This window comes from Barbus barbus (assembly GCF_936440315.1).
Source record: "Barbus barbus genome assembly, chromosome: 22".
Lineage (NCBI taxonomy): Eukaryota > Metazoa > Chordata > Actinopteri > Cypriniformes > Cyprinidae > Barbus > Barbus barbus.
This window is the reverse complement of record NC_136750.1, coordinates 22179570-22203133: the sequence shown is the minus strand read 5'-3', so window position 1 is coordinate 22203133 and position 23564 is coordinate 22179570. Positions and strand designations below refer to the sequence as shown.

At 37.4% G+C, this 23564-nt stretch overlaps 1 protein-coding gene across 1 annotated transcript; it reads left to right on the top strand.

Annotated features, from left to right (window-relative positions):
• The first annotated feature begins 201 nt into the window (after positions 1-201).
• Positions 202-23560, top strand: LOC306888602 (early endosome antigen 1-like). The gene is made up of 30 exons (XM_079447031.1): positions 202-224; positions 325-371; positions 2837-2911; positions 4351-4463; positions 4658-4712; positions 4861-4932; positions 5081-5114; positions 5411-5515; positions 5666-5787; positions 5922-6077; positions 9020-9136; positions 10692-11030; positions 11993-12142; positions 12412-12531; positions 12894-13097; positions 13189-13389; positions 14067-14180; positions 14280-14435; positions 14745-14884; positions 15639-15969; positions 16113-16214; positions 16329-16523; positions 17015-17197; positions 17279-17464; positions 17732-17863; positions 19019-19204; positions 19343-19581; positions 19662-19782; positions 19906-20004; positions 21077-23560. The coding sequence occupies exons 2-30, from the start codon at positions 348-350 to the stop codon at positions 21197-21199; spliced, it is 4194 nt and encodes a 1397-aa protein (XP_079303157.1). The 5' UTR covers positions 202-224; positions 325-347; the 3' UTR covers positions 21200-23560.
• The last annotated feature ends 4 nt before the right edge of the window (positions 23561-23564 follow it).

The following is a 23564-nucleotide window of genomic DNA, read 5'->3' as shown; positions in this document are numbered from 1 at the left end:
GTGGATTTTTTTTTTTAAATCTTGAGTGAATAAAAAAAATGAATGGGAAAATATTTCCGGAATGAAAAAGTGGGCGGTCACTGTTGCGCTCCATTCGGACAAGTCCCGCCTCTGACCTAATCTCTCTTTCCAATGATTGGTGGATGCTCCTTACAGACTCTCCGCAAGCCGTCCAATCATCGCAAACAATGATTCGGTGAAGGGCGGGACTTATCTGAAAACGGGTGAGTTTGTACAGAAGCAGCAGAGTGCGTCTGCAGGTGTCAACAACAAAATATTAAAACACACCCTCATTAGCGCAAAACTTTTAATAGTTTTTCATAGTTCTAGCCAGAGAAAGGACCAACATGTTAAGAAGAATATTACAGATGGTGAGTGAAATCCTCACAGACACTCATTCAGTTGCATGTGATTTGTAGCTCGTCGGGCCTGACACTGAATGATGGCCTTGTGCGAGTTTGATTAAACATGACTTTTCGCTTGTGGTTTCTTGAGGACAGCCTCAAATTACGAATGAAGAAGACCTGTTTTGTTCTTGAGGAACAGTAAATATCCTTATAATGTCATTCTGCGTAAATGTTGACATGGAGACTGAGCTGTTAGCTTGTTAGCAGGCTACATAGCTTTGCACAATTACTTATTAATAAGTCGTTTTATGATTAACGACAGCTTTGTTAATTTTGTCCAAAAGATGTGTTCTGATGAAATAGCTGGTGTGTATGTATTTTGTAGTGATCTGTGACTTACACTATATGATATCTCCATTAAGTGATCCTCTTGCTATATACAGCCTTCCCTTTTTAAAGCAGCAGCTGACAGCCCAGGAATCCTTGATTTTTGCTTAATATTCCTGTAAGCTCTGATCTTAATGATTGTCAGTTGTCATGCATGGGAGATGATGTGCAGTTTGTGATGGCAGCATTCAGCAGTTCATCGAATCATTGAATATTTATCTTCTTGTTCAACCATAACAAGAAAAACGTGTTTATTATGTCATTTAACATTACCTAAAAGATCTACAATAGGTTTTTGGTCCAGAACCAGGCAACGTAACAGTTTGTGGGATCCACCATAGTAATATAACTGTTATTTATTTATTTGGACATACGATGATAATAACACGTGACTTTTTAAGAATGCTTTGGCATACCATTAACAAGCATTGTACCACATGTGGTGTGTATACACTACAGTTTTTTAATGTTTTTTGAAAAAGGTCTCTTTTGCTGCATTTATTTGGTTTAAAATACCGTAATATATCATTAGAATGTATTATTATTATTTGTTATTATTCAAATTATTAGCTCTTTTGTTGATTTTGATTGCTTCCACTGTCCTCATTTGTAAGTCGCTTTGGATAAAAGCGTCTGCTAAATGACTAAATGTAATTTTAAATAACTGTTTTCTATTTTAATATATTTTAAAATGTTATTTATTCTTGTGATGTCAGAGCTGAATTTTCAGCAGCCATTACTCAAGTCTTCAGTGTCACATTATCCTTCAGTAATCATTTGAATATTCTGATTTGATCCTCAAAAAAAAAAATCTTATTATTATTATCATCATCAATGTTGTAAAAAGTTGTTGCTTAATATTTTTCTTGAAACAGTCATTTATTTTAGGATTTTTTGATGATTAGAAAATTCAAAAGAAAGGCAGTTATTAGAATCATATTAGAGTTATTAGATCGCTTGTATCAGTATAACTGTCTTTAATGTCACTTTAGATTAATTTAAGAAAAGTATTAATTTCTTTAAAACTGTCTTTTAACACAAACTTTAGAACGATAGTGTATTTTATCTTTATTGTAACAAATGAAATCAATAGTTAAATAAACTAAATATGTATGTTTTTTTATATAATTATTTTAACATCCAAGGTTTCGGTAGCATTTGCTGCACTGTCTTTATTAAAAATGTAATTAATTTTAAATCATCGTGAAATGGTATTTGTTCTGTAATAAAGTTTAAAAAACAACAACAACAAAAAAACAAAGATAGAGAGATTGTATTACAGTAATGAGAATTGGGAATGAAATGTTACTAATTATCCTGAAAATAATAAAACAGCCCAATAGTTGGTTCCTAATAGTTGGTTATATCAAAATAAAATTATGCAAAATAAATTATCTTTTTATATTATGGTTTTGAGGTGTGACATCAATGTTTCTTGGCAAGTTTTCGTGAGACTCACTCAACTCCCTTCTCTAATACCAAGTCAAGTTTTGAGCATTTAAACATCCTGCTTATTATACTGCTTTCTTTTTGCATAAGAAAGGCTGCATATTTGGACATAGACAGAACATTTTATCATAGAAGACTGATTTTTTGAAACAGGTCAATGTTATGTTGTGAGGTGTCAAAGTTATTCTCTTTCACAAGTGACAGGGAAGCTGAGAGTGAGATCTAATAGTGATTAAAGAGCAGTTTCCAACCACTGTGACATCTTGTGATCTGACAGTAGACACCTATGAAATGTCAAGGGCATATCAATGTTACAAAACAGCATTGTTTGACATCACACCGCTCTCGTTGCCAAGACCGAGGGAAACGCTAAACGCCCCTCTTGCTGAGTATTTTGTTTCAGCCGATGCACGTCGTCGTATGAATGACAGCAGTGCCGAGCACATCCCAAGAAGTGAACAAAGCGATCTTTGCTTTTACACCTTGTGAATAACATGCAGTGAGTAGGCCAAACTAGGACTCAGTCATGATCGGCTTCCCAGATACCTGATCAGCTGAGCCAGACCTGAATAGTGTGATATAATGAGATGAATTTTATCGCAGCTGACGCTGACTCAAATTCTTCCTTTCTCTGTCTGTATCTTTGGAAATAGACTCCTGGGAAAGGAGGCTCCCAGAGCTCGGAGTCCGAGCAGCCGTCTGCTGATATGAATAATGAGTCCTCAGAGGTAAGCCGAATTAAATTTATAGCCCTACCATATTACTGGCTAAATGCCTCCTTGCCTTTAAGTCTTTTTCTTTCATTTGCTGAAATGATTCAAGCCCGTTTTAAGGATAGTTCACCCAGAAATGAAAGTTCTGTCATCATTTACTCACTTTAATTTTTTTTTCTAAAACTGTAGATTTGCTATTAAAATGAGACGTTTATCAAAATGTTCATGCTGCTCTTTTTCAATAAAATGAAAGTGAATGGTGACCAGATGCCATCAAGCTTTAGAAATGACAAAAAAAACACCTTATTTAGTCTATATGAGTCGAGTCATGTGAAGTCCTTTGTGTGAGGAACAGACTGAAATTTAAGTTGTTGTCGCCATTGCACGTCAAATCTCATTCATGTGTGTCTATATAGGTTTTTATCAGATGCTAAATGTTAGTGGTTATCGCATGTCTAGTAATCAACCACAGCGTGCCAAATTTGAATATGCGCATATTCAAATTGTACGAATTTAAAAAGATAGTTCACCCAAAAATGAAAACTGTCATCATTTACTCATTCTCATGTTGTCCCAAACACATAAGAGGTTAATCTTTGAAACACAAATTAAGAAATTTAAATGAAAGCTGAGAGGGGTTTCTGTCCCTCCAGTGAAAGTCCAGGTAAACGAACAGGCTTTGTTGTTTACCAAATATGATTCGCTGTGTGCGTGTTTATACGGTATGTAAATGAAAGACTAAATTAAGACTTGGACTAAACCACTTGATTCATTGTTTTACAGTGCCTTTTTACTTAGCTTTTTACTTCAATTAATTTATAATGTTTTGAATCTTTAAAGCTTTGGTTACCTGAACTTTCAGTGGATGGGCAAAAACCTTTCAGGTTTCATTAAAAATATCTATTCATTTTTAAAGACTAAGCAAAGTTTTATGGATTTGGAACAACATTAGGAAATGATGAGTGTTCATTTTTGGGTGAACTATCCATTAAGATATCTTTGGTATTTTATTCCCCATTTGTGGGCACCATTTACGTTCTTTGGGACCGTCCACAAAGAAAGCATTTTTTCCCTCATTATTCTGTATAAACATGCTAGGCCAACATATTTTCCAGTATCTTGCACATGATGCAACTTTCTAAAAATGAGATACACAAGTATTTCAACTTAAAAAAAACAACATGTTTCTTCCGTTTTAAAATGCAAAAATGCATTCTTGAGAATGTCTCCTTAATATAGTAAAGAGTAGCATAAACATCTTTTGTGTTCGACAGAAGAAATGAGCTTGGAATAAAATGAGGGTAAATAAATAATCAAAATATATTAATTTTTGGATGAACTCTCCCTATATCTCTCTTTTTAGTGACTGATCTGCGATGATGTTAAGTTACGTGTTCTTTGCTGTTTTGTAACTTCGCTTGATTTCATTGTGGTGTTAATTTGTTTGTCAACAGGGCTTCATTTGTCCCCAGTGTATGAAGTCACATAACTCTGCTGAGGAGCTCTTCAAACATTATGAGGTGTTTCATGAGCCAGGAGACCAGCCGTCCCCCTTCAGCCCTGGCAGGTGGGCTTCTGTAATATTAAACCCTTCTTGCTCCCTTTCCTGTCAGAGAAACTCAGTCACTCAGCCAGATAATCTAGCAATCTATTTAATCTTAAAGCGAACTACACTAAGACTTAAGCAATACAGAAAGAATGAAATGGTCATATTATTAGTCATTAATATATATAATAAAGGCTTGTGCTTTTCTTGTTAAGGGAGGATCTAGGCCTTCTTCGACAGGAAGTCCAAGATTTACAGGCTTCACTGAAGGTATTCTGCCTTTGACTCCCACCCTTTTTTTTTTTTTTTTTATCTTATCAGCTTTACTCATAGCACCATTCCTCAATAATGTCAGTTCCACTGGATATGTGTATTGTGTTTAAAATTGCTGATGTGTAATATCGGTGTGTGTTTTCAGGAGGAACGCTGGTTTTCTGAGGAATTGAAAAAAGAATTAGACAAAGTACAAGGACATCTAGCAACTAACAAAGTAAATCCTTTGAAATGCATGGTTGGTTGTTCAAACAGAGATCAAAGATGAATAAAAAAAGTTAGCATTTTTTCATGATGTCTATTGATTACTGAAGGAATGTTTGCTGTGTTCTCTAATTGAATTGCTGGATGTGTTTTGATTTTAGGGCCCACAGAGTGATGGTGCTAGTGAAGAATCAGGTTAGTTGAGTAGTGTTCATTTCATTCTTTAAACTAAGGAATGTACTGAGTTCAATACAAGTTAAGCTCAATCAATAGCTCAGTGTCGTTACATTGATTGCCAAATTAGCACAGGATATTGCAGCTTTTAAATGTATATACTGTAACAGCATTTAAATTCATAAAAAAATAGTTTGCAATGCAAATGCTGTCAACAGTGTATCTTGTATTGACTCCTGTACATACGTTTGAATGTTTTGTTTTAAAACATAATCGTTCATTTTGTGATGTTGCAGTCAGTATTTCTTTCTTCTCAGAGCTCGAGAGGAGGCTTAACGAATCTGAGACTGAGAAATTCAACGTCAAGCAGATGAAAGACTTGTTTGAACAGAAAGCTGCTCAGCTTGCAACTGAGATAGTAGGTAAGTTTTGCAGGATAGTTCCGGCATTTTATATTTATGTGAGCTTTAGAGTGTTAAAATGATTATAAAAATATTATAAAAAAAGATCTGATTAAAGCCAGTTCTAAAATAAAAAAGTAGCTTTAAATGAGCGTGTGTTTCATATCCCAGATATCAAATCTCGTTATGATGAGGAGAAAAGCATGAGAGAAGCTTTGGAGCAAAGGCTGGCCAATTTAAAGCAAAACCTGCAGAAAGAGAAACAGGAGAAGGAGAAACTGGCGACAGAACTGGTAATGTCACATTTATTGTCTCATGATAATTAGTGAGTTTGCATCCTCTCAGCTGCTGCTGCCCATACCTCATCAACATCTTACCACATCAATCTCTCCCGGCTTAATCCTGTCTGTCACTGGCTCTCCTCCAGCTACAGAGGCCTGGAGTGGAAGACGTGGAGGTGTTGAAGAAAGAGCTGGTGCAGGTGCAGACGCTCATGGACAACATGACCCGTGAGAGGGAGGAGGAGTCCGAGCGCCTCAAGAGCCAATACGAACAGCTGCAGGCCAACTTCACTACCTCAGAGGTGAGCTCAAACCTGCTGTGACCTCGTCTGCACTGTATAACTAACATGAGGACAGAGTTACCATGATGCTTTGCTTTACAAACAGTCGATCTCTGTTTATTTCGGAAAATGTAAGTATTGATAAAAGCGGACAAATATGGAGACTCATGCCAGAATCAATAGCTCGTGAAGGCAGAGATAATGAAAGGTCATTTAGAGACCGCGACAAGCAGCTGACCTTTGAATGGGTGCAACAGTGACGTCACTTTGCCCATTGAAGTAAACCGAGATTATGAACGACTGCAAATGGCCGGCTTGGTGATTTACCCAAAAACTGTGAAGCCTTTAAAACTCGCAAGCTATTTCATACTGTAAGTTCCAATCGTAATGTCGTATCCGAACGTGTTTGCTAAGCATCTAAGGGTCACACTGACTGTCCTCTCAAACAGATTCCTGAGGTTAACCATTAACTCACTGGCAGGCCTCCCACCTCTGAGTGTTTCCTGTAAACATGCCTGTAATCGCCTACACTTCTGACCTAAAAATTGCTTTTCATTATATAAGGTCCCACAAACGCAGAATAATTCTGGTTCATAGATCATTACAAACAGGTCACTCGAGTGTACTATTTTCAGATATTTCGGTTTGACATTAGTTGGTGTACCTAATACAAAGGCTGCCATCTAGTGACGGTACAATGAAATGTTAAAGTTGCTGACATCATTCTTTAGTTTAATATGCCTCCATAGATCCATTAGTTTATAGTGTGTCTGTTTTAGGCCCTAGAGAGCTGTCTAGTTAAGCAATAATCTGCAGCCTAATAATGGAGTTGTTCCTGAGTGTGTGAACTACTTCTTTATATTCTGAGCTAGACATTTTCTTTTGATACTTTTTAGTACTAGATAAAATAGTCACACTACTTTTCAAAAGTCTCCTGTGCTCACCAATGATTCATTAATTTGATCAAAAATACAGTAAAACATTAATATTGTGAAATATTATTACAATAAAAAACTTTAATAAATTTTGGCCTGGTTTCACAGACAGGGTTTAGACTAAACCAGGATTAGGCCATAGTTCAATTAGGACATTTAAAGCTGCAGTCCGTAATTTTTTTGGGTTAAAAATGATCCAAAATCAATATTTGAGCAAGTATATAACCAGCCAGTGTTCAAAATTATCACCTTACTTTAGCCCGATTCACAACGGTTAGTTTATAATGTTTTCTAATCTGAGTGGTACAGGTAGGTTTTCGTGGGAAATTTGAGCATGCTGCTGCGTCATTTCGTCACATCTGTAAACATAAAGAAGTTTTCCCGGCTAGTAGGCTATGGCATGTGAGGATCCTGCAGGTGGCAAATCGTTTATAGCCTTTTCTCACAGCAACCAGAATAATTAAATGTATCATTTTGATGGCAGATTGTAGTCCAGAAAGGATTATGTGTTTATGAAACACATGTGAATGAAATTAAATTATATTCCAGTTTTAAATGTGCTTCTGATTACAGATAGCCTGGGATTACACAAGATTTGTATTTTAAAGACAATCAGCTCGAAGGGAGCATAGTTTGTGCCGGAGCACAACTCCACGCACGTAAGATAATTCCGCACAGAGCTGCAATTCCAGGTTTTCAAACAGAGATGGCAACAAAGAGGCAAAACTTACAGACTGCAGCTTTAAGTAATTTTTATTAACATGCCTTAGAAAAAACATTACTAGTGTGCATCTTGAGACAAAACAAAGGCACTGATATATTTTAAGATCAGCCAATGTAATTTTCTTTCAGTTGAAACAGCTCAGAATTACATTTTAGTCTGGGACTAGGCTTAAGCCTTGTCTGTGAAACAGAGGGTTTAAAATGTAATTTATTCCTGTGATGATAAAACTGAATTTTTAGCAGCCATTACTCCACTCTACAGTGTCACATGATCCCTCAGAAATAATCCTGATATGCTGATTACAGCGTAACAATGCTAAAATCTTTACTATTACTTTTAATCAATTTAATGTGTCCTTACTGAAGAAAAGTATTAATTTCTTAAAAACTAAAAATACTTACCCAGACTTTTGAACAGTGTAGATTTACTATTTTTATCATTAGAAGCAAGCCTAAAAGTGCCTTCTAGATAGGCAGCTCAGCAGGGTTTGAAACACAGCTAGTGTTTTGCCCAAAAGTACTTGTCATAACCTGTAGACGCAGTGTATTGGCACCTCTGTCTCTGTACCGTGTGTACTGTCTCACCTCACTGGTCTGTGTTTGTGTGTCCTTCTCCCACGTTCACCCTTCACTTAACTCTGCACCTGCTTTGCTTGCTCTTGGAGATTCGTAAACTGGAGGTAACAATTTCTCCTCTTGAATTCCTCAGTGTCAGTTGTTTTTCATAATTCTGCCTGAATGCCCTTTATATCTTTAGAAATTTAAGTTACTAGATGTTGTGCAAGTGTGAAGTAGTCTTTCCTAATGTCGGTGCTTTATGTTCTTTGTGTCATCAGCTTTAGAATTTTTTACTACCATAATGTAATATTATTTTCATTTTCATCCAATGAAAACTGTAGTGTGCAATGAAATGCATTTCTTGCTCTCTTGTTTTGCCATGTGCAAAAATGTCATACTTTGGACAGAGTAGGTGGCATATTAAAATTAATGTGGACATAAATGACACGGTGAAGGATGAAAATATAGTCTTTAAGTCCTAGGTCATTTCCAGAACAACAACAGTTTCTGTGCCCACAAAACAGGAGAACGTTTTCACAGAATTTGAAAGACCATCCAGGGCTCTACAATATGAACATGTCAGTAGCATTTTTGAGTAAAATTTACAGTAAAATGAACAACAATACTAGGCCAACATGACTGTACCTCTGTCCCTCACAGCTTCTGTTTTCTTCAAAAACATTACGGGCTATACTTTGACTAGACTTGCTTGCTTTGGCGATCTCACATTTGCATGCTTGTTTGTAGACAACGATTGCTCAGTTGAAGGCAGAACTGGAGAAGGGTCCTCAGGAGGCAGCGGTCTACACCCAACAAATCCACCAATTACAGAGCAGCCTCAACAACTACCATCAGCAGACCCAGGTAACACTCACATATACAAACAGATGGAGATATGTTGTGTCTAGAGTTACTGGACCACCCTAAGCAACAAGGCATGTGCTGTATGCTCACAGCAAATCCAGCTGTATATTTTAATGGCTTACTTTACAGCTGCACAGAACACACGCCAGTGCCAGCTATGTTAAGACCCACTTCCAAATATAAGTTTACTGTACCGCCGTTTACAAGCGCCACCAGCTGGCTTTCAGGAAATGGCCCAACACATTTCATAGGAAGCTTCTCGGGCTGCTGGCCTTGTGTGTCCAGTCCAAAGTCGCCCCATTGACCTGTCAGCACACCGTGTGTTTTGATTGGCCGTTAAAGAGTGTTGACAGACACATCACAGATGCTGTGTAATTAAAGTAGCAGGGAGTGATTCGTCTCGTGCCTGTTGTAGCAGTCAGAGCGAAATAGAGCCACAGGTAATGACCCACAACTCTCTAGTCCATTGTTCGAGTTGTCATGACGGGATTAGAAGATCAGACTCCAAAGGCGGGCTGGCTTCTGAAAAAATGTGGACCATGGTACTGATGGGAAGTGAAATAGGAGCGATTAAGGGGTCGTTAATAGAACCATCCCTGTGAAGTGTCCTGCGGGTTAAATATAAACAATAATTTCAAGTTCAAAAAGAAGATGCATGCAAGGACAGGAATAAGAAAAAGGGGAAAATTAAAACTTGACCGTGATCTTGTCTCAACTAGCGTATGCTATTCTTTGTTAATTCCTATTGTTTCATAATACAAAAATGTATGTTAATTTATACAACTAAAATGTTAAAAATATATTAGTGTATGTAGATATTAATATTAATCTAGATTGACAAATGTTGTAAAAGTGTTGTTCATTATTAGTTCATGATATTTATATTTTTATGCATTTTAGCAGCTTTACATATTTCTATATTTATTATTTATGTATTCATTATGATCATTACAACATTTTTTTTCTTTATATAAATATGTAAGTAGGTATTTTTATTGTTAAATTATCTAACATTCTTTATTTTTAATAATCAAGACATTTTGCAGTCCCCTTGCAAGTTACCTCAAGTAGGTTTTGGTTGAGAACCACTGCACTAAAATACTTGAAGCAGGGTGACTAGAAAAAAAAGTCATACAGCTTTAGATCAGCTTGTTAATGTTGACATTTTCAGTTTTGGGGGAACTATCCCTTTAAGACTCTTTCTTACACTTGAAGGACCACACAGAAAATGGGACACTGTTAACAGCAACACATGACCAAATGTGACCTTATCTACCTAGCCCTTTTTTAATAGCTGTCACAGGCAAAGGTCCCAACACAATTGCCCTGTCCTCATAAAACTCTGCCCTCATAAGAGAGATCCCTAAGCTATCCCAGAATTCCCAGATATTTGTCAGCATGCCACAATACTGTTATTTAGCATCTTATTGGATATTGGTGCTCTGCACAGTGTGCATAAGCTGGTCTGAAGAATGCATTTTAATTAATTGTTATAATAAGACAGTAAGTTTTGTATGAGTGAGTTGGTCTAATTATTCTGCCACTCGCTCCTCAGCTTTTGTCAGAGAAGTTATCTCGTAAGGAGAAGGAGAGTCAGGAACTCGAGGAGCATCTGAGTCAGGAGCAGGCCTCTAAGAAGAGTCTTCAGGCTAGTCTGCACCAGAAAGACCTCGAGCTCCAGGAGAGCCAAGCCCGGGTGTCATCAGGAGAGGGAGCTCTGAGTCGGGCCCAGGCTGAATTGACTGAACGTGGGGAGGAGGCTGCACGACTAAGACGGGATCTCTGTGAGCTGGAGAAGAACCACCAGGAGTTGAAGGCAGAAAGGAAACAACTTCAACAGCAGAGAGAAGATAAAGAAAACCAGGGCCTGCAGCAGCAAAGTGAGATCAGCCAGGTTTGTAAATAACTGGACAGTATTATAACAACCATCCATCCAGCTAGAATCAGAATCAAATTTATCCATCTTTTGGTTCAGAATCAAATCTGACCATCCTTTACTTCAGAATCAATTTCATCAAGTTAGAATCCGAATCAAATCTGACCATCCTTTACTTCAGAATCAATTTCAAGTTAGAATCCGAATCAAATCTGACCATCCTTTACTTCAGAATCAATTTCATCAAGTTAGAATCCGAATCAAATCTGACCATCCTTTAGTTCAGAATCAATTTCATCAGGTTAGAATCAGAATCAAATCTGACCATCCTTTAGTTCAGAATCAATTTCATCAAGTTAGAATCCGAATCAAATCTGACCATCCTTTAGTTCAGAATCAATTTCATCAGGTTAGAATCAGAATCAAATCTGACCATCCTTTACTTCAGAATCAATTTCAAGTTAGAATCCGAATCAAATCTGACCATCCTTTAGTTCAGAATCAATTTCATGTAGTTAGAATCAGAATCAAATCTGACCATCCTTTAGTTCAGAATCAATTTCATCAAGTCAGAATCAAATCTGACCATCCTTTAGTTCAGAATCAATTTCATCAAGTTAGAATCAGAATCAAATCTGACCATCCTTTACTTCAGAATCAATTTCATCAAGTTAGAATCAGAATCAAATCTGACCATTCTTTAAATTCAGAATCAAATGAATCAAGTTAACATCAGATTCAAATGTGTTTAGAATCAATTTCATCAAGTTAAAATCAGAATCAAATCTATTGGTCCTTTAGTTCAGAATTAAATCCATCCACCCATCTGTTCAAAATAAAATTAATCCAATTAGGATCAAATCAAATCCATACACCCTTTAATTCAGAATCAGATCCACCCATCCTGAATCAAACCTATTTATCCATTACACATTTGTACTTGTACTGTAATCAGGCTCTCATACTTCCATCCTCTCTAGCTGCATGCGAAGCTGCTGGAAACCGAGCGTCAGTTGGGGGAGCTGCAGGGCCGGCTGAAAGAGCAGCGACAGCTGTCAGGAGAGAAACTCAAAGATCGGGAGCAGCAGGTGGCAGACCTGCAGCTTAAACTCTCTCGCTTGGAGGAACAGGTAAAGACAAAAAAACAGCTGATTAAGTACACATTTTTACAGCACTTCACATACAAGCTGGAAGACTTGGATCACGTGAATGCAGTAAAGCACCCTAAGAATAATTACTGCAGTAGTCAGCGTGTTAATTGATAATGTGTGTTTACATGCAAAACTCAGACCAAATAATTATTACAGTGGTGGGCTTGAGTGTCTTGTTTTCACTTTTAACCACTGCACTCGTCTCTCTTTCTCTCTGTGCCGGCATAACTGATTATGTGTGTGCGTAGTTAAAGGAGAGCTCTACCAAGTCTACTGACCTGCAGCATCAGCTGGACAAATCCAAACAGCAGCACCAAGAACTACAAACACTTCAACAGAGCACTAATGGCAAACTTAGAGAAGCACAGGTAAACATAACATCTCGTTAAGAGTTCTATAAGTGGATGTTTCTATAAAAAGCAATATTTGCTTTACCATACAGGAAAACAAATATAGTAAAAACAATAATATTGTAAAATATGATTACAATTTAAAGTAACAGTTTTCTATTTTAATATAGTTTAAAATGTAATTTATTCCTGTGATTGCACAGCTGTATTTTCAGCAGCCTTTACTCCAGTCTTCAGTGTCACATGATCCTTCAGAAATCATTCTAATATGCTGATTTGGTTTTCAATAATTATTTAGCATTATTTTCAGTGTTTAAAATGCTTAATAAATGTGCTGCTTAATATTTTTGTGAAAACTTGTGTTCCTTTGACCTATGCAGAACGACCTGGAGCAGGTGTTGCGTCAGATCGGGGACAAGGACCAGAAGATCCAGAATCTTGAAGCTCTGCTGCAGAAGAGCAAGGACAGCGTGACCCAGCTGGAGGCAGAGAGAGAGGATCTGTGTGCAAAGATCCAGGCCGGTGAAGGAGAGGCAGCTGTGCTGAACCAACTAAAAGAGAAAAATCACTCACTACAGGAGCAGGTACTGGACACTGCACTAGTGTGACTTCACAATCCTACTCTTTGAACGGGGCAGATGCTCATTCTAGTTTTCCACCCATGTGTTAATTCAGATTACGCATTTTACCGACAAGCTCAAGAACCAGTCTGAGAGCCACAAGCAGGCTCAGGACAACCTTCACGAGCAGGTGCAAGAGCAGAAGACCCACCTGCGCTTAGCGCAAGACCGCTACCAGAGCCTAGAGACCACCATCTCTGAGCTTACCACACAGCTCACAGAGAGCAAAGAGAAGATTGCCCAGCTAGACACACAGGTACTTGTGCTGTGATTGTTCATTATTATTTCAAATAATAATTAATGAAAACATGAAAATGATGTCCATTTCTGTCCAGTTGTTATTGTTTACTAAAACAAAAGCAATTAAGAATAGTTTTAATTTTGTAATAAAGATGAAATTAAGTAATCTTAATAAGAGATGAAAAACGTAATCTATAATACTAATACTAAAACTAACAATGACAAAAGCACAGAACAAATTGACTAAAACTTCAACAAAATTAAAATGGAAAAAGATAATATAGAATTAAAAGACTATTCAAAATATTAATAAGCAATATAATAGTATATTAGTGCTGTCAAATTGATTAATCTCATCCAAAATAAAAGTTAGCAAATATTTATGTGTGTGTGTGTATATATATATATGTATGTATGTAGATCATGGAGGGGTCTACAATTTTCAGCATAGGTGCATTTCCACTGTGAGAGACAGAATCTAAAAATAAAAATCCGGAAATCACATTGTATGATTTTTTTAACAATTTATTTGTGATTTACTGTGTCAAATAAGTATTTGATCACTTGAGTCAAAAATTTTTAATATTTGGTACAGAAGCCTTTGTTAACAATTATTATTAATTATTAATTATTCTCACCAAATTAAGTATTAAAAAATACCAGTAAAGTTTATATAACTTTTTTGTCTTTTAGCTAAAAGCCAAGACTGAGATGCTGTTGTCTGCTGAAGCAGCAAAAAATGCCCAGAGAGCCGACTTGGAGAACCACCTAGAGACTGCCCAGAATGCATTGCAAGATAAGCAACAAGTATGTACTATTGCTTTGACACCATTTGAACCTAGTGTATTTTAATATCAGTCCAATACAAGATTGTCATTTTGTTTTTTTATGTGCGTGTTTCTGCAGGAGTTGAGTAAAGTGCAGGGTCAGCTGGAGGAGCAGGGCTGCAGGCTGCATGAGAAGCAGGAGCAGTGCTCTCAGCTGGAGACCAGTCTGAAGGACAGCAGAGACAAACTGCTGACTGCAGAGCAGAGGATAGAGACACTGGAGACCCAGACCAAGGTCAGCGTCACTGCAGCACATTTCTGCTTCGTCATCGTGACTTCATTTTGAAAATGTTACAAGCCTGTTGTGATTGTTACAGATATCAAACGACTATATTGATAAGAAAGTGGTCTTGAATTATTTCTTTGCTGTTTGTTATCGACTATTTAACTAATTACGTGGAAATAATTGCAATGTTTATTTGATTGAGAAATACTTGAAAACTTCATGCCATTGTATTAATTTAATCTTTCAATATGCATTGCATTATGCATTGAAATTTCTGTGATCAGATCTTTTTTCTGTGTGTGTTTTTGTCTTATATAGAAAGTAGAGGTAGAGTTAACTGAATTCCGCTCTGGAAGGGAACAGGCTCAGAAGGAGCAGCTGATGCTGAAGAATCAAATCAGTGAGCTGGAGACGAAGACAAAGGAGCTGAACCATCTTTTAGACTCTGAGAAACAAGGGTAGGTACCTCCTATGGGAAAATGTACAATGTTGAAGACAGAAATGTTTAATGAGCAAATTTCTTTCCAATCTTGGCTTATTTCCTTGATCTTATTTTAAGTAAAATACATCTTAGTTTATTCATTTCTCTGAAGAAAAAGATTGTACATATTATATGTGTACATGCTTAATTTTAAGATTATACTAATATAACAGTTTGAGGTCAGTTTTTTTTATTTTTTATTAATAAATAGTTTTTATACAGGTTGCATTAAATTGATCAAAAGTGACCGTAAAGACACATAATACAAAAAAAATCTCAACTAATGACACAATACAAAAACAAATTCAACAAAATGCTTTTCTTTTGATTCATCAAAGGATCCTGAAAAATTAAATAATGTTTTTCACAAAGATAATCAGCAGCACAACCGTTTTCAACACTGATAATAAAAATAAATGTTTCTTGATCACCAAATCAGCATATTAAAATGATTTCTGAAGAATCATGTGACGCTGAACACTGGAATAAAATTGAGCTTATTTTAAAATATATTAAAATTGTAAAATATTTTAAAATGAAAACCCATGATTTAAAGTTGTAGTAACATTTCACAAAAGGATTTTTAATGTATGTTTGATAAAATAAATTTAGCCTTGGTGAGCTTGGTGACTTTCAAAAACATAAAAAATGTAACAAACCCCAGACTTCGAATCTAATGAGTATAGATCACAGGCGTGACTTGTCAATCTTCCCTTTCCTTTCTGTCTCAGTGCTGCCACCCAGCAAGAGGAGTTGAAGAAGAAAATGTCAGCTCTCTCCGAAACAAAACAACAGCTGGAGAAGGCAGAGCAGGAGCGTGTAACCCTGCAGGCCAGCCTGGATAAACTGTCTCAGGAGGGTCAGAAGCGGCAAGCAGAGCTGGACAAGAAAGTTCAGGGTCTGAGTGTAGATCTTAAGAAAGCTCAGGAGGAGAAGGAAGCTCTGACTAAAGAAATGGTGATGGTGAAAGAGGCTCTGAGCAAAGCTTCTAAAGCTCTCAAAGAGAACCAGACTCAATTGGAGGCAGAGAAGAAGAGCAGCAAGGCCACTTTGGTGGAGAAGGTGAGAAGTTTGGCCCCAAAAAATATTTGGATACTTGTGTATGTACAAAAAAAATTTATTCATAGTACGACATAAAAAAATGATCAAATAATTTGTAAATCTTTTCATAGAAATTTAAATACCAAGCTTTCTCTAATTTGTAGGAGAAGTTTTATCAGAAAACACTGCACGAGCTTCAGAAAAACACAGAGGCGGCTTCTAAAGAGCTCAGCCATGTCAAAGGTCAGCTGGAGAAATCGATAGAGGTAAGATTGTGAATTATAACTCCATTTATATTTCAAGAAAGCATCGATTATGACCTTTATGTAAACCCATGTTAAAGGAATCATGATATTTTGCAATTACACTGACACTTTTAGGCAGAAAAGGAGCTTCAGTCTCAGCTGACCACAATGAACACTCAACTGAAACAGACTCAAGATACGCTGAAAGAGAAAGAAAATAGTGTACAGCAGCTAAAGGCAGAGCTGAAGACCACACAGGGGTCCTTAAGCCTGGAAGTACAGAAATTTAAGGCGCAAGTGTCCGAGCTGCAGACTTCCCTCAATAAAAAGGCAAGTAGATTTTCCTTACACAATTATGTGTCATAAAATGCACTTAAATGTACTCATAGCATACCCAAATTGACTCATTTATTTTCTGTTCTTAAAGGGATAGTCCACCCAAAAATGAACATTCTGTCATTATTTACTCTCCCGTATGTTGTTTCAAATCTGTATGCTTTTCTTTGTTGTGTGAAACATAATCGAAGATAATTTAAAGAATGTTGGTAACCAAATGGTTTTGATCTCCATTGAGTTCCATTGTATTTTATACACACTGGAACATAAAAGAAGATATTTTGAAGAATAGTTGATAACCAAACAGTTTTGGTCCCCACTTGTTTTTCAATGAGAAGTCAATGAGAACCAACATTCTTCAAAATATATTTTTTGTGTTCTACAGAAGAAAGTCATACAGATTTAGAAGGAGGATAAGGATAAGTCCCTGCCATGTTGTTGGACATTGTGACTGAACTTTATGTGTGAATCAAATTGTGTTTCAGACTGAAGAGGAGGCAAAGCTGAAGGAGCAGGTGACGACATTGTCTAAAGATCTCAAGTCTGAGAAGAATCGCTGTGCAGAGCTGCAGAAGACCAGTGACAGCACCAAAGAAAGTTTTGCCGCCCTTCGGTCTGATTACTACGGCAAAGAGTCTGAGCTCTCTGCTGTACGCCAGGACTTTAAGGTCTGTTTTATAAAGTACGAGCAAATCTTAATAAATGATTACGTGCAGTATCTGATTATTATCTTATTATTTGTCATTTAGGTGTGTGAGGAGAAGGTGGTACTTGCTCAGGAGGAGTTGGTGGCCAACAGAAACCAGCTTAGTGCTCACGAAACCCAGATACAGGAGCTAAAGACGGCCCGCACGGAGCTGGAGAAAGACCTCAGCAAGAGAGATGAGAAGATCAAACAGCAGGTGGAGGGTCTACAGATGCTCCAGAAACAACAGGTAACAAAATATGCTGCAAATTTTAGAGATATCACCGTTGTGCACTCAAGCAAGCCTTTGAACCACAGATTTTCCTGTGGTGTGAAGGTTACAGAAACAAATGCCACTGAGCTCGATTGTGTGGCGATAAATAAAGAGTCTGTTCCAGACACAGTGAGACTACAATACAGCCTTCTGTTGTAAGCAGGAATTGTTATAACTTTAATTTGCTTACCAACACAGACATGGAGAATGGAGTTATTCAGCTGACTGTGTCTTTTGTTTAAGGAACAAACTGAGGAGCAGCTGAAGAAGGAGAAGGCTCAATGCGAGGAGCTCAAAGAGTACCAGAGCGCTCTGGAGAAGGACAAAAACAAACTGTCTGCTGATCTTAAAGCTCTGGTCGAGAAGAATGAGAAGGTCAGACTGATCACCTCTGACCCCAAATCACTTTTATGAATCATAGCAGCCTTAAAATCTGTTACTTAAAGGTGCATTATATGCTGTTTCACTGTAAAATATCTACTATTATTAATTAAGGGAGGGGAGGGAAGGGAAGGGGTGTGTGGCCAAGTATGGTGATCCATACTTGGAATTTGTGCTCTGCATTTAACCCATCCAAGTGTACACACAGTAGTGAACATACACCCGGAGCAGTGGGCAGCCAATGATGCGGCGCCCGGGGAGCAGTTGGGGGTTCGGTGCCTTGCTCAAGGGTCTCACCTCAGTCGTGGTATTGAGGGTGGAGAGTGTTGGTTATTCACTCCCCCCACCTACAATCCCTGCCGGACCTGAGGTTACAAGTCTCAACTCTCTATCCATTAGGCCACGACTGCCCTCCTAATTGCTGTTTTTTCCGCAAAATGTTGGTACTTTGAATGAATCCCATCAGTGTCCTAAAAACAGCTGCTTTATTCTAAGCGGAGTCAGTTTCCTCATCATAGGGACCCCTATAATGAGACTTATTAATTTTACTAACCTATTTTTATACATTTTCAGTTAAATTAGTTATGACAGACTAATATTTTGTAATGGCATCTCGTAACTGAAAGATTTTGCTTTCGTATGAGACTCTACACTACTGTTCAAAAGTTTGGGGTCCAAGGCTCCATTTATTTGATCAAAAGAAAAATCTGTAACATTGCAAAATAGTATTACAATTTACAGTATTTCATTAATTATGATATACTTATTTTAAAATCAAATTTATTCACGTGGCAAAGCTACTTTTCAGCAGCCATTACTCCTGTCTTCATGTCACGTGATCCTTCAGAAATCATTCTGAAATGCAGATTTGGTTCTCAAGAAAAAAATGCATATTATTATCAATGCTAAAAACGTGCCGCTTAATATATTTGTGAAAACTCTGATGCATGAACAAAAAACTTTGGAGCACCTTTAAATGGTATATCATTAAATGTTTTTCATTGTCCACTACCTTAAGTATTTTGATGACTTTTGGATTCCCTTGAATTGTGGAGCATAGTTTGATGATCTGGGCTTGTACCCAAAGTGTTACAGGTTCAAATCCAATTATGTTTACAACTGACAGAATTGTTTATGTGTCTCTTGCAGGAGCTGAAGGAGCTTCAGGCAGCGAAGCAGCTGTTGATCCAGCAGAAGGTGGAGCTGCAGGGTAAGGTGGAAGCAGCTCAAGCATCTCTGGAGCAGGAACAAAGAGAGCATCAGAAGACCAGAGACTCCATCAAACAAAAACAACAGCAGCTCAAAACTGAGACGGACAAACTACAACAGCAACTGGTACTTATAATATCAAATGTATTTATTTATTTTGCGATATTGCTTAACAATTAGCAAGTAACTTATATTGCTGACTTATTTAGCAAAAATGCTTTCAAAATTTTCCACAGAAAAGTTAAAATTCTCTTCCTTTGTCAGGCATCAGAAGTGAAGGCTAAAGAGGAGGTGGAGAAGCAGAGGGAAGAGGTGGAGGTGAAGATGTCTTTGCAGGTAGCGGCACTGAACGAGAACGTGGCGACGCTGAAGCGAGAGTGGCAGAGCACCCAGAAGCGGGTGGGTGAGCTGGAGAAACAGACGGATGAGCTGAGAGGGGAGATTGCCGTGTTGGAGGCCACCGTCCAGAACAACCAGGACGAGAGACGTGCACTGCTGGAGAGGTTTGACTGCTCTAGATACTTTTTGGGCCTAAAAAAACAGAGATAAAGAAATGGTAACTATCAATTTTATAATATTCCAGGTGTGTCCAGGGTGAGGGAGAGATTGAAAAGCTTCAGGCTAAGTTGTTGGAGATGCGCAGGAAGTTGGATGACACTACAGCCGCCATGCAGGAGCTTGGCCGGGAGAACCAGTCCTTGCAGGTCAGACTGACGCCAACCCCAGACTGAAATTACTGACCGTACAATTGTTTTGGTGTTGTTTTGCATCTCTGGCTAAGGAAACTTCAGTTTTTAGTCAAATGTGGCTCCTTTTTCCTGTTCCAGATAAAACAGTCGCAGTCTGTCACGCGAAAGTGGGCGGAAGATCACGAGGTGCAGAACTGTATGGCTTGTGGGAAAGGCTTCTCTGTCACTGTCAGAAAGGTCTGCATCATCCACACACACACACACGCTCACATTCTTATTTGATGAAGCAGCCGATCAAATGGATCAAAGTATGAGATCAATACAGTGTTAATGATCTAGCCTATTGATCCGCGCTCCTGCGTTCAAAGGACTGTGATCACATGACATGGTGCATCAAAGCACGTTCCACCAACAAATGCGTCTGATGTTCTCAGGAAGTCATTGGAAATGAATCATTCTTGCATCCACATCAGGCTCTGTCATATTTATATTAGCCAAAAAAACAAGGATTCTCAGTGTAACATTAAGTTATTTTTTTTATTTTTTTTGAGTAATCTTCATTTGAATGATCTGATATTAATTCCTAAAACATCAGTATTTTAGTCTATGCCTTTTTACAATGAATGCATATAAGCATATAATATTTTTTTTTTTATTCACATAAATGGCTGACCTGCAGGGTGGAAGGCACACTGCAAATAATACTTTATGATAATATAATAATAATAATAATAATATTGATATCATTATTATACAACAACAACAGCAATAATAATAATTTGATTATTAATAATTATTATTTATTTAAATAAATGCCTAATCTGAATTTTTTTATTGTTGTTGTTGTTGTTTAATAATTATACCAATATTATTATTTATATATTATTATATTATTGTTAAGGCACTAACAATAGTGCTTGATGATGATGATGATAATAATAATAATAATAATTATCATTGAAATTATTATTATTATTATTATTATTATTGATGTATTTAATAATACACATTTTGGCATTTACATAAAAATACATAGATGGAAACACTTAAGATGAATAAATAAAGTTTCCAAAATGTGCATCAAAACACCATTGTTTGAGCTAGAAATATCTGAATAACCAGAATTTCTCCAAATGAATCAAATGGAAGTGTGAATCAAATCTTTATAATCGAATCCGTGCCAATACCCAGCCCTAACAATCCCAGCATCTCACTTTGTCACATCCATTCAGTTTTTAATCAATATCACATTAACCTAACTTACCCACCTGACTTGAATCATGACCCCCGTGTCTCTCTTTTCCCTTAGCACCACTGTAGACACTGCGGCAACATCTTCTGTGCGGAGTGCTCCGCCCGCAGCGCCATGACACCCTCTTCCAAGAAGGCTGTCCGAGTGTGTGACAATTGCTATGAGGATCTCCAGGGCTGATCTCCCTCCCTCCCAAGCCTGTCCCCTGCAGCCCTCTGCGCCCCACTCGCCCTGACCTCTTCCCAGGAAACATGAGCAACCAGGAGAGGCCAGCCGAGGGCAGACGCAGAAGCTGAGGGAACAGCATGTCACGGTGGTCACTCGATGCTGCCAATCAGATAGAGGGAACACTAAATTAAACCGGCCAGAACGGCTGTCCTCATCTGTCCAGTGCCTTTGCCACTTATGGGGCCACTTTCAGACCCAGAGGAATCAAAAGGGAGGGACAGCTTAATCAGGTGTATAATTTGTAATATAAAAACCAGTTCCTTACAGAAGTTTTGTGCTAAAGTACAGCAGCTTTGGCACTCAGGATTGAGTTTTACGTTGATATCGTCTTTTAAAAGATTTAAGTGTAAGAGATGTGGGTCGGAGCGAATCTGAGTCGAACCAAAGCTGTTCGCAGGGTCTTTATTTGATATATCAGATTTGTAAGTAAATGTACAGACAAAAGAGGCACATGTGAATAATTGAGATATAACTGTCACTCTATGGAGACTGTATCATTGTTCATTCAATGTAGGCATGTTAACAAGGTATGTGGGTGTAACGTACATGCTTGCTTTGCTGCTCTTATGTCTGTTGAAATGAAACACTTGATGTTTGTTTTGCATTCATAATCTCACCAGTAGAAGTTGGTGATTCTTTTAAAGATTTATGCACACAAATGTCTTTTTTTGTTTTCTTTTATCAATTTGTACATGTTGGATGTACGTGCCCTGCTTTTAAGCAATAACTGTGCATTGGGTGTGATTGTTTGTGTGATAGTATATTGAAAATGAATGACAGACCGCTGATTGTGTTTGAAATATCAGCTGCTACATTTCTCTTCAACTTGAGCGGTTTCTCTCATTCATGATATCTACGCAATTGAGCGAATGCAACGTTGCAAGGCAACACTTTAGACTAAAAGGGGTAGTTCATCTAAAAAAAAAAAAAGTTAATCCAAACCTGTATGACTCTTTCTTCTGCAGAATATAAAAGTAGATATTTTGAAGAATGTTGAGAACTAAACAGTGACAGTGTATTTTTGTCCATACAATTAGTCAATAGAAATCTCTTTTGGACCCCACTGATATTCACTGTTTGGACAAAAATTGACTTCCATTGTATAGACAAAAAACTGACATTTTTCAAAATATCTCCCCATCATGGAGGTTTAAAATGACATGAGGGTGAGTAAATGACAGAATGAACTATTCCTTTATTAGAAGCTAAAAGTGTGGCGAGCGTCATTGTAAGCGCTTAGCGTGGAACTAAATGTGAGCGAGTGCACTGCAACTAACTGCTGTAAAGTATGCTTCATTGTATGCGGTTTATGCAATAGCCACGTTCTGATGTTTTTCGCTCTGCTTAATAGATTGTATGCGGCTTGCAGCGTCGATGGCACTGTTTGCTGTCAGTGTGATTCTGAGGTATTGATTACTTGCTGTTTGTGTCAGCAGATGGATTCAGGAGCATAATGCATAGTGATTCATATGTATCCCAGGATGAATCAAAAGTGTCTCAGGATGTTTTGCGCTCATCACCAGCTTAAGTCATGTGACGGGATTTCAGAAAATGTAATATATGAATAACAGCCCTTTAACTTGATTTTGGATGAAATATGTGCTGCAGTCAACAACAGTATGATAGAAGCCATTCAGTGCCATATAACTGGTCAAAACCCTCCATCTGACATCACTTCCTGTTTTCTCTAACCATTAACAATGCTGTAATTATTAGCAAAGTGTTTGAAGAAAAACGGGTTGTGCAGCTTGCAAATAAAGCTAATTTGTGACCAAGATATGCAAAGTGCATCACTTGTAGGCATTTGGACCAGCACTACTCACTAACAGTATCTGTTATATAGTTGTCAAGCATTATTATTATTGATTAATTTTCATATTTTTTGATGTGCTGAATAGCAGGGTGTTCACATTCATGTTGTGGTAATGTGTTTGTGTGCCTTATATCAAGGTTTGTTTCCGTCACATTGGTGCATTTTTGAACGCAGACACGTCTTAACAGGCAAAACCCATCAGATACATGTTCATTTGTTTAGTAGGTTCCTACATATTTGTGTTGTGAAAGCAGTATCGGAAATGGATGAAAAAAATCAGAATATATTAAAGGAGTTAAAAAATAAAGAGTGTAAAATATCACATACTGAAGGTGATTTCAGCTTAACTGGTTTGTTTGCCTGAAGGTCCTGACTCTAACAGCTGAACTACTACACCACCCAAGTTTTTCTGTTGAGGAAAAAAAAAATGTTCAATGGTATTATGTTTTCAAATTTTTCATCATGTTTAAAAGTAAATAAACTAGCCGTTTCCATTTTCGTTCA

Bases quoted from the DNA above. Each gene is read 5' to 3' on its own strand.
- LOC306888602 (XM_079447031.1), top strand. From the start codon at position 348: ATGTTAAGAAGAATATTACAGATG. The intron at 372-2,836 runs GTGAGTGAAATC...CTTTGGAAATAG, and splicing joins TAAGAAGAATATTACAGATG to ACTCCTGGGAAAGGAGGCTC. The intron at 17,864-19,018 runs GTCAGACTGATC...TGTCTCTTGCAG, and splicing joins TGGTCGAGAAGAATGAGAAG to GAGCTGAAGGAGCTTCAGGC.